General features: G+C 36.1%; 1 protein-coding gene across 1 annotated transcript; it reads left to right on the top strand.

Moving 5' to 3' along the window:
- Positions 1-614: 614 nt before the first annotated feature.
- On the top strand, positions 615-3,502 carry LOC143532439 (nuclear transcription factor Y subunit A-2-like). The gene is made up of 4 exons (XM_077027483.1): positions 615-949; positions 1,055-1,123; positions 1,307-1,447; positions 2,761-3,502. Exons 1-4 carry the CDS (start codon positions 899-901, stop codon positions 3,166-3,168), a joined length of 669 nt encoding a protein of 222 aa, XP_076883598.1. The 5' UTR covers positions 615-898; the 3' UTR covers positions 3,169-3,502.
- Positions 3,503-11,055: the final 7,553 nt, after the last annotated feature.

The following is an 11,055-nucleotide window of genomic DNA, read 5'->3' on the forward strand; positions in this document are numbered from 1 at the left end:
GAGGTAGTGTTCTTTTTACTACCGGATAGACATTACTTATTGCTTCTTCTTATGTCTTTTCGCTTTACATATCCGTTTTGTCTTTCTTCTGCAAGTATTCATAATCTTCTCAACCCTTTGGTCATTTTTACCGAGGAACCTCCTTAATTCGGACCTTAAATTTGGAACATGTTTAGTTTTTAGGTAGTGGGGGTCGAACTTCGAGGAAAAGTCAAAGTTTGCTTATTGGACGAGTCTTTTTTTTTAATTTCTATAATTTCATATTTTATTTAACACAGTTTACACAGTCGTTGTTCAATGTTTTTTGTAACACGATTTACATTGTTTTATTCAACGTTTACACAGCTTTGTTTTTTTCTTATCCGATATTCTAGTATAAACTTTATCCAAAATTGAGTTATATTAGAAACGAACACTTTTTAAAATTTACTAAACTAGAAAATATTTTATTTTGAATATAACTTGATTTTCGATAAAAACTTACGTCGGTAATGTTGACGATATAAAAACTGATTAATTAATAAAAGCAAAAGAAAGAAGTGAATTAAAGGCGATATTCGAACTTGGACTTATTTACGATGTCTACAAACGCTTTCCAGACTCCTAGACCACCTAGAAATAAAAATAATAATAACAAAATAACTCTAAATTTGACAAATTTTGACCCGCATGTGCATCAAGTCGTTGCTTCCTGACCGTGGCGTTTTTTCGGTCACCTTGTGCTTTAGGCGCTTTTGTGGCATGCTTATTAAAACCAAGTTGCATGTTTACATCACGATAAAGATTGCATTATATTGAAACATGAAAACTTATAGGTAAAGTTGATGAAGTTGATTCTGATGAGTACAAGAATTCATCAAACAAACAAAAATCACCAAAAATTCAAGTAGCTGTTTCAATGCAGTCCAATCAAACTTATGTTGACCTTGGATTTGGTCAGCCTACCATGGTACAGCTTTTAACTTACCTTTTACACAATTTTTAACTTTTCAATCTTTATATAAACCAGTTGATGCATTATCTCTCTTTTTGTTAATGGTTATATTATATATAGGTTTGTGGCAGATGCCCTTATGAGGATCAATATTATGGAGTGTTCTCAGCTTATGGACCTCAAATCAAGGTGGATAATTTTAATATAATCTTACGAAGGAAAAAAAAATATATCTTTTTAAAATTGATACAACTAAATATGTTTAATTTATTTGGATGAACAAGATTAGTAGGGAATCTGATTCATGTTTTTAGTACTTCTGAAAAATTGTTGACACTTAAGATTGATAATTGTCTATTTCTTATGATTCAGGGTCGGATTATGTTGCCTTTGAACTTGGGTAGTGATGATGGACCGTTATTTGTGAATGCAAAACAATATCATGGAATTATAAGACGGAGAAGATCGCGTGCTAAGGCGGAAATGGGAAATAAAGTTTCAAAAAGTCGTAAGGTATGTTTATAAGTGCTTCCTTAAATTCTTGAAAAGGTGCATAATTCATTCATTTAAGTCTAGTTAGGGGTGTTGTTGGGATGTTCATTGATAACAAAATCAACATGATGACATATGACGTCTATCAAACATGTTTTTGACGCAACTAAATTTATTGAAACCAGGATTGAAAACATGAATTGTTTTAATTTTTTTTTGGAACATTATTTTTCTCATTTTTTTTAGATTTATCACATGTTTATGTCCTCGTTTGACATGTTTTTGTGTTCTGTTTTATATATATTCATATTTTTTTTCTATATTAATGGAGTAAATTTGTAATTGCATATATAGTCAAAAGTCAGAAAATGCGATTTAAACATTAATTATAAAAAAAATGTTTGCAGTGGGTGTTAAATCATAAATTAAGTGCATTTAGTAAATTCATACTTTCGAAAACTAAAAATGCATTTCGATTTATTTTTGAACGGCCAAGTGTAACTGGTTGATGAAAGGACATCGAAAGGCTTACCACTCGCATACAACCCACTTTACTCGAGTTTGAAATCCCTTACAGTGGTGTCGCTCATATTTTAAAACGTGCACATGGGCCGAAAATCAAACTTGAGACCTCCCGGACATAAACCTCACATAAATGGGTAAACCTTAACCTTTCACACCCTTGACCAGTTGGAATAGAAATCATTGGCAATGCATTTCATAGATATTGATTGATCTTTTAGCTTCCTTTAAATTTTAGAAATTTATAACTCCGGCATAATTAGTTAGTGGATTACTATATGTTTTTGTTTTCATGTGTTAAATGTAATGGTAAGTTTTTAATGAATTTCAGTTATCATATTTTCAAGGGTTATGAGTTTTTCAGAACTTATTTGGATGCACAAACACATAAGCAATACTGTTGAAACCGGACCGGCCGGTTGACCGCGATTCGGTCGACTGATCGGTCCAGTTCTATGCAGTTCGCTCGTTTCCCAGAAAACCAGCTGGTCTGACCGGAAAGCGGGACCGGTTGAACCGGTTTCCTTTAAAAAGACATTTCTTTTTTTTGGAAAACCTTTTTCCAGTAGTTTTAAGCAGTTCGACCGGTTGAACCAGTTGCCCGACCGGTTCGATGTTCGATCCGGTTATGAAAATATTCCTCATAAACCAATAAGTTTGTGTTCACCAAAACCTTTCAACTCAAAATTCCTAGTATGTTACTCATTTCATATGATTTTTTTGCTAGATTTAGTAAGAACAAAATTATTTCTTTTAATATATTGTTCTAGTTTGATAACTCAAAAACAAAATTACATGGTTTTTGTATGCAGCCATATTTGCACCTTTCACGTCATCTCCATGCAATGCGCCGACCACGAGGGAATGGGGGTCGGTTTCTAAACAGCAAAAATATAAGAAACTGCAAAGATGAAAACATAGATTCGAAAAAAGACAAAAATCCACCTGAATCTCCTAAATTTACTATTTTGTTGTCGGGCCATAACATGAACTCTCCTCAACAATCAAACAATGGCGGGTCCCGCGTTCCTCAATCGGAGGTGACTAGTATGTTCTCAATAGGAGACCTCAAGCATTTCCCAGTCGAAAATCTTTCGATGGTCTCTTTGTCAAATATGATGTCTGGAAACACTACTGGACATGGTTTCGGTATGCACAGCAAATGGGTTGGAGCAGCTAGCACTGGTGGTGGTGGTAGCTGCTTCAACTTTGCAGTGTAGTGCTGACAAGGTCCAGTTTGTCGTGCCACTAACAAATTGGACCTCACATTCTGGCAGCCTAATGAAATGATCGTTTGGCAACTCATCCTTGGCTTCGTGTGTTAAGGCTGTCTCTAACCTCTTTCTAGTTGCAAGTTTTGCAAATGTTTAGAGTTATTACGAGATGCTAATAATAGCCTTAATGCATGTGAAAAATAAATAAAGAAAAAAGAAAACAAATACTGTGTTTGTTTCACCTTTACTTAAATGTTGTTTCAAATAAATCCCTGTATGTGTGTGTTTCAGGTGTTGTGTGCCTTCTAATTTCAAAGCTTTTTGATAATGTTATCTTGTTGGTGCTTTTAGAAAACTCCACTATGCACTTCTATTACAAGAAAAGAACAAACGTATGTCCTAACACTTATTTTGGAGAAACTAATAAAACCTTGTTAGAAATAATAAAACATGAATTATTTTTATCACACTTGTTCAATTATTCAAAAATCTAATAAAAATGAATGCTCAAATGACAATAATAGTAAGAGTAACTAAGAGTCCTTTTGGAATGTTATAAATTCTGAAGCAAAGTTGACAATAATTAAGTCACAAACAAATTAATTATAAACGCATTCAAACTTTAATTGAGGCTAAAAAGTGTTGGTGTATGCATTATTTTTTATGGGATAGCTACACAACAGAGAGGTAATTTGTGAATGGGCTTTGACGTATTGTCACGTTTAATGACCTTCATGTTTATATATCATTAGGAGCTTAAGAAACGAAATGGCCAACGGTTTCTTTATTCTTTCTTGTAATTGTGTGAAATTGTACAAAATATATGGGTGACCGTGACCGTGACCGAAAACGACATGTAAATCTGTAATGTTTTTTACTTGGTCATGACACCCAGCCTATCCCGAACCCAAAAGACCATTTTTAGGTGGATCCAGGCCCGTTCTATAAAAATTAAAACACGATAAATGTTAATGTTTGATTTCTGTAAAACACCATAGAATTCTTTCTGCACACGCAATGGTTGATATTTTAGTAAATGTTTCTTTTCTCCTTTATGATGATTAGACGATTGGTGCTAGCTGCTAGTTAAGATCTCACTCTTCTTTTTGTTAATGGGCATGTCAACATATTTCCGGCTCCAAGCAAATAAGTTTGAATTTTAAATTCACCACTATTTTTAGCTATGATTGATTGTTATTTATATTGTTTTATTGTTGTAATCATTTCAATGTATATTGATATATCTCTTGTATATATATTCTTTTGATTATAATAGAACAAATCACGTTTTGTGAACATAATTTCATATGGTATTATACACCAGGTTCACATAAAACCCTAAATCCCCCTTGCTTCCCTTCCAGCGACCTTTTCATCTCCGGCCACAATGTCTACCCCAAATTCCGTTGACTCCAATATTGCTGGTACCATCCCACTAAAAACTACCGCATCCCTCACCCTTGTTTCACTTCCCTCCTCGCTTAAACTAACAGACACAAATTATCTATCCTGGAAGACCCAGATTGAAGCTCTCTTATATGGCTTAGATCTATTTAAATACATTGACGGATCTTTACCTGCATCGATACCTTCTGCCGATGGTACTCCTCATGCGGATTACAACGCATGGTTCCGCCAAGATCGTCTATTGTACGGTTCTTTGGTTGGTAGCCTTTCCCCTTCACTTGTGCCACTAATCACCAACGCCAAATCTTCTCTTGAAGCATGGAAAATCCTTTCCGATACCTATGCTTCTAAATCCCGCGGCCATATAAAACAACTACAACACCGCCTTAAACAATGTTCCAAAGGTACAAACCAAACAATCACCGAATACATGCAATCTGTAAAAACAATTGCAGATGAACTTGCTATACTCGGTAAAAAGATAGATGATGAAGATGTTACCGACACGGTTCTTAACGGTCTAGATCCATCATCTTATAAGACCATCATTGAAGGGGTTCATGCAAGAGATAACCCTATCTCTTTCCATGAATTGCATGAAAAACTTATCAATCACGAGCTCACTTTGGCTCAAAAATCACCCACTGCTTCCACCCTTCATCACCCCACCACCGCTTTCGCCGCCTATACCCGAAACACCCGCAAACCTTGGCACAACAGGAGCCCATCTCCAGCCGCAGGCATTCTGGCCACTCCTCAACAGCCCTCAGCAACTGCTAATACCCCTAAGTTTCTTGGTAAATGTCAGTTTTGTTTCACAAAAGGCCATTCCCTCACATCTTGCTATGCCTTTAAAAAGATGTATCTAAATATTAATCTTCCACCTTTGCCTCAAGCCACACAGAATAACCCCCAAGCACATATGATGGCTACTGTTGCTAATAATACTTTAGGCAAACCTTGGTTATTCGACAGTGGAGCTTCCCACCACATCACTAATGACCTAAGTGCATTGTCCCTTCATGCTCCATATGACGGTACTCAAGAACTCATTATCGGTGATGGTTCGTCCCTAACTATTACTCATGTTGGCTCTTTAACTCTTCATTATGATAATACTTCTTTTATCCTACATAATGTCTTATGTGTTCCCTTTATCTCTCGTAATATTAACTCTATCTCACGTTTATGTATTGACAACAATATTCTAATCCAATTTTTTTCTCTTAATTTTGTCATCAAGGACTGCCACTCCCACCGCCCTCTTCTTCTGGGTCAAGCTGAAAAGGGAGCTATGAGCTACGACCCAAATCACCGTCGTTTTCTTTTCATGTTCAACAAAATAATACACACTTGTGGCATCATCGTCTTGGGCACCCACATTTACAAGTGTTAAAACATTTATCTTTTATTGTTCCGTCTATTTCTCTTTTAAACGAGCCATGTAATTCGTGTTGCATTAATAAGAGCCACAAGCTCCCTTTTCATACTTCTTCTATCACATCACATGCACCGTTACAAGTTTTATTTTCTGATGTTTGGTCATCTCCAGTTACATCTTATGACGGCTTTAAATATTACATCATCTTTGTTGATCATTTTACCAAATACACTTGGATCTATCCGATCAAAAAGAAATCTGATTCCCTTAGTATATTTATTACCTTTCAAAAACTTGTTGAAAATTTTTTTCAATGCAAAATTAAGCAACTATTTTCCGACAATGGCGGTGAATATTTAAAACTTGCTTCTCATCTTGCTTCTTGTGGCATCACTCACCTCACATCACCGCCACACACACTCGAACAAAACGGCTACGCCGAACGCCGACACCGTCATATCGTTGAAACGGGTCTCACCCTCCTATCACATGCCAAAATGTCATTAAAATTTTGGCCTTTCGCCTTAACTACCGCAACTTATTTAATCAACCGCCTACCCACATCAACCCTCCAAAATGACTCCCCATTCTTTCGCCTATTTAAAAGATTACCAAACTACCATAAGCTTCGTAGGTTTGGCTGTCTTTCCTATCCTTGGCTTCGACCTTACACTTCTCACAAACTTCAACCAAAATCCAAGCCTTGCATTTTCGTGGGATACTCGTCCACTCAAAGTTCTTATTATCTTTGTGATCCCACAACCGAGAAAGTGTACATATCCCGACATGTTCACTTTATTGAAAATAAATTTCCCTACGAACTCATAACCAACTTACAAACCCCTCCACCTCCAAATCCGGATGATTGGTTACCACTTTTCGTCCATCAATCACCCATTCATGACCCTGTTCCCACCATATCCTCATCTCAAAATACTTCCACTACTACACCTTCCCAACCTATTGACCATTCCTTCAATTATGAGCAAACCAATATTCCCCACAACCCAATACCCACTTCACTTCTTCCAACCAGCCCAAATGAAACCAATGAACCGACCTCCCTATCTTCCACCAACTCCTCTTCTTCCAGCCCAAATCCACTACAACCAAACCCTATCAACTCGTCACCCTCTTCTGGCCAATATTCCAATGAAACCTCCACCACTACTACTACCAATTATCCCTCACCATCTCGTAACCGAACCCGAAAACCTAACCCAAAATATCACAATGATAATTTTGTCCTCTATAATATTTCTCCTTCACATCCCAAAGAACCACTAACAATTACCCAGGCTCTTAAGAGTCCTCTCTGGCGCAAAGCCATGCAAGATGAGTTTGATGCCCTTCAACGCAATACCACTTGGTCTCTTGTTCCACCAGAATCTGCACCAAACCTTGTCGGTTGTAAATGGGTTTTCAGAACTAAGTTCAAACCTGACGGGACCGTCGACCGCCTAAAGGCTCGTCTCGTGGCTAAAGGTTTTAATCAACGCCCTGGTTTGGATTATGTAGAAACTTTCAGCCCCGTCATTAAACCTGCTACTCTCCGTCTCATTCTCTCCCTTGCCACCTCTCAAAACTGGTGTCTTCGCCAGATTGACATTAATAATGCGTTTCTACAAGGCACGCTAACAGAAGATGTCTTTATGGTTCAACCCCCTGATTTTACCGATCCATCTCTTCCAAATCATGTGTGTAAATTACACAAAGCCATCTATGGTCTTCGCCAAGCATCACGTGCTTGGTATGACGAACTAAAATCCTATCTTCTTTCCATGGGTTTCAAACCTACTATTTCAGATTCTTCCCTCTGTGTTAATCACAGCACCACCTCCCCAATTTTTCTCATCATCTACGTAGACGATATAATTATTACGGGTCCGAATCCCACTCTTGTAAATAGTTTTATTCCTCCCTTGCCACTCGGTTTTCTCTTAAAGACCTCGGTCCTCTCTCCTACTTTCTTGGTGTCGAGGTTCTCCCTCACACTAACGGTCTCTTTCTCTCCCAATCTAAGTACATTCTTGATTTGTTAAATCGAGCCAACATGAGTGATTGTAAGCCGGCATCCACACCAATGTCATTCTCGGATCCCCTTACACCCACTGATGGTATACCCCTTGAATCACCAACTGAATACCGCGCTTTTGTTGGTGCTCTCCATTATCTCTCTTTAACACAACCTAACGTCGCATTTACGGTCAACAAACTTTCCCAGTTTATGCATTCCCCCACTAATCTTCATTGGGCGGCCCTTAAACGTTTGCTCCGGTATCTTCATGGCACATTGCATCACGGGTTACTTTTTAAAAATAAGTCCCCCCTTCATCTTCATGCATTCTCTGATGCTGATTGGGCAAGTGATAAGGCCACTTACCGAAGCACCACAGGTTATATTGTGTATCTTGGTTCCAATCCAATTGCTTGGAACTCAAAACGCCAACCAACTTTAGCAAGATCCTCCACCGAGGCAGAATTTCAAGCTGTCATCTCCACCACCACTGAAGTTCAATGGTTAATATCTTTATTATATGAACTTGGGTACAAGTCCACTGTTACCCCTACGATTTATTGTGACAATTTGAGTGCTACACACTACTCGGCTAATCCCGTTATTCATTCGTCCATGAAACACCTGGCTTTAGATTTCAATTTTGTACGCGAAAAAGTTCAACAAGGGACGATACGTGTAACTGATATATCCGGTGATGATCAACTTGCCGATGCTCTCACTAGACCGTTATCGAGACTACGCTTCAACACTCTCCTATCCAAGATTGGTCTTCTATGTCGATCGTTCATCTTGCGGGGGCATGTCAACATATTTCCGGCTCCAAGCAAATAAGTTTGAATTTTAAATTCACCACTATTTTTAGCTATGATTGATTGTTATTCATGTTGCTTTATTGCTGTAATCATTTCCATGTATATTGATATATCTCTTGTATATATTCTTTTGATTGTAATAGAACAAATCACGTTTTGTGAACATAATTTCATTTGACATATTTCCGGCTCCAAGCAAATAACTTTGACAGGGCAAAGATATAACATGACTTCAAGACACGTACAAAAGTATCAAAGTTGCAAAAGTCGCTAGGCGGTCCCTAGGCGGCCGACCCCCTTGGAGGGAATACTCGGAGTACTCGGGGAGTACTCGGAGATGATAAATATAAAGAAAATTAATTTTTGGGTAATATATATATATATATATATATATTTCAAATATCATAAGTTTACTGATATTTATAACAAAATAAGTGAATATCAATATAAATAAGAGAATTACATTTTTAAACACTAAATTATTCTAAAAAATGTTAATCATTAATTAAGAAAATGATGTTCGTTCTTTAATATTATAGAAATACGAATTATGTTGTATTTTTAAAGTGAAAATAGACCCAAGTTAACCGACTAGATGTGATTCTGATTAATGTTGACCACCTTTGAACTATTTTTAGTAACTAGGCGGAATTAAAAAAACTCCACTCGGCACCATACCTTGTAGCGAGTACTCGGAGGGTACTCGGCCTTGTAGATCTACTTTTAAAACATTGAAAAGTATAATTACAACCTATAATTTTTTATGTACACATAAACACATTGATTTGGATTATCATTTCGTTCGTGAATTGGTTATGTCAGGCAGATTACATACTCAATTTGTTCCTACAAAGCTGCAACTTGCGGACATCTTTACTAAAAGCTTACCACGACCTCAGTTTGAACATTTTCAGGAATTGCTTAGAGTTTGTCCGCCGCCGTTTCGCTTGCAGGGGGGATAAAAGATGATATGGCAACTTCAACAACCTCTCATAAATTAGTTCATGTAGTCACGTGTATTCAAGAGTAGTTATTTTTGTTATTGACTTCCTATTTTATTGCTTTGTAAATCAGTATATAATATCATGTAATCTCTCAAAATCAATATAGAGAATTCCATTATCACATATATCACTCATATGAGAAAAGGTAATTAAATTTGACAATCCAGCAAAATTAACCCACTTCCTGTTTACCCCAAAATTCAACAGTTGTGTAATTGCATATTCAAAATTTTCATGTTATTAATCCAACAATAAGCAAGTGTAATGGAAGAGGTAATATCAATCACCTTCCGATGTGAAATAATATGGTTTTTAATGAAATAATTTTGTTTTTGTTTATCAAATTGGTGCTTTAGGTGCATTTAGAGGGGCATTTTGAACATTTTGCCTATTCAAAAAGCAAAAAGCAAAAAAAAAAAATATAAGCAACCCCAAACATGCCCTAACTCCTGTTTGATTTCATAAAAATGAGTGTACTTTTGCATTCTATGTTGGTCACCATCTGCATTCCGTTTGCACTAAATAAAACAAGATATTTTACAAATTAAACCAATAAAAAAACCTTCTTATAAATTAGAATCATCAATAATGGATGTACTTTTGAATCAGGTTGGGTAGTTGATGCCAACACAAGTTCATTGATAGCACCACCTTAAACAACCCTACATGGAGCCTACATAAATTGTGATTTCTCATTTAGCTAAGGGATGTATTATTCATACACCCTTTTATAGGGTGTATATAGAGATAACTAGGTTAAATAACCGTGTATACGCGGGTCGGATAAATTATATTAATAAAAGAACAACACGATGTGAAATACTTATACTAATTTGGTATTAGATGAATGAATATGAATATGTATTACAATGTTAAATAGAATATAATATATATTTTAATGAGTGCTCCACATAAACTAAAGTTGATATCATAATAAGAAACTTTATCATTAAAATTGTTTTTAAAAATAAAAAATAGCCTTACTTTTTAACGAAAGGTTTGTTAGGTACGTATTTAAATACATAGTGTGGTTATAAAAAATTAATAAAGTCGTTACATGATTGCATAGTATGATCTTTTAACTAATAATAAACTAAATGATTAATATATTCACTTATTAGATCAATTGGGTATTCCTCTCTCTTCTTCATAATTGGATTTTCATTTATATAGCTACTTGTTAATTGGTACTACTCCACTATACCTTCACACTCTCTCTGAATATTCACTCCTAATCAAGATCTAAGTTATAGACTTATAGGTATGACT

The sequence above is a fragment of the Bidens hawaiensis genome, unplaced genomic scaffold (assembly GCF_021521415.1).
Source record: "Bidens hawaiensis isolate Kalapana, Puna unplaced genomic scaffold, B.hawaiensis_p1.1 tig00000702_1, whole genome shotgun sequence".
Classification (NCBI taxonomy): Eukaryota; Viridiplantae; Streptophyta; class Magnoliopsida; order Asterales; family Asteraceae; genus Bidens; species Bidens hawaiensis.

Coding starts and splice junctions, on each gene's coding strand:
- LOC143532439 (XM_077027483.1), top strand. CDS start 899: ATGCAGTCCAATCAAACTTATGTTGACCTTGGATTTGGTCAGCCTACC. Junction 950..1,054: donor GATTTGGTCAGCCTACCATG/GTACAGCTTTTA, acceptor TATTATATATAG/GTTTGTGGCAGATGCCCTTA. Junction 1,448..2,760: donor AAGTTTCAAAAAGTCGTAAG/GTATGTTTATAA, acceptor TTTTGTATGCAG/CCATATTTGCACCTTTCACG.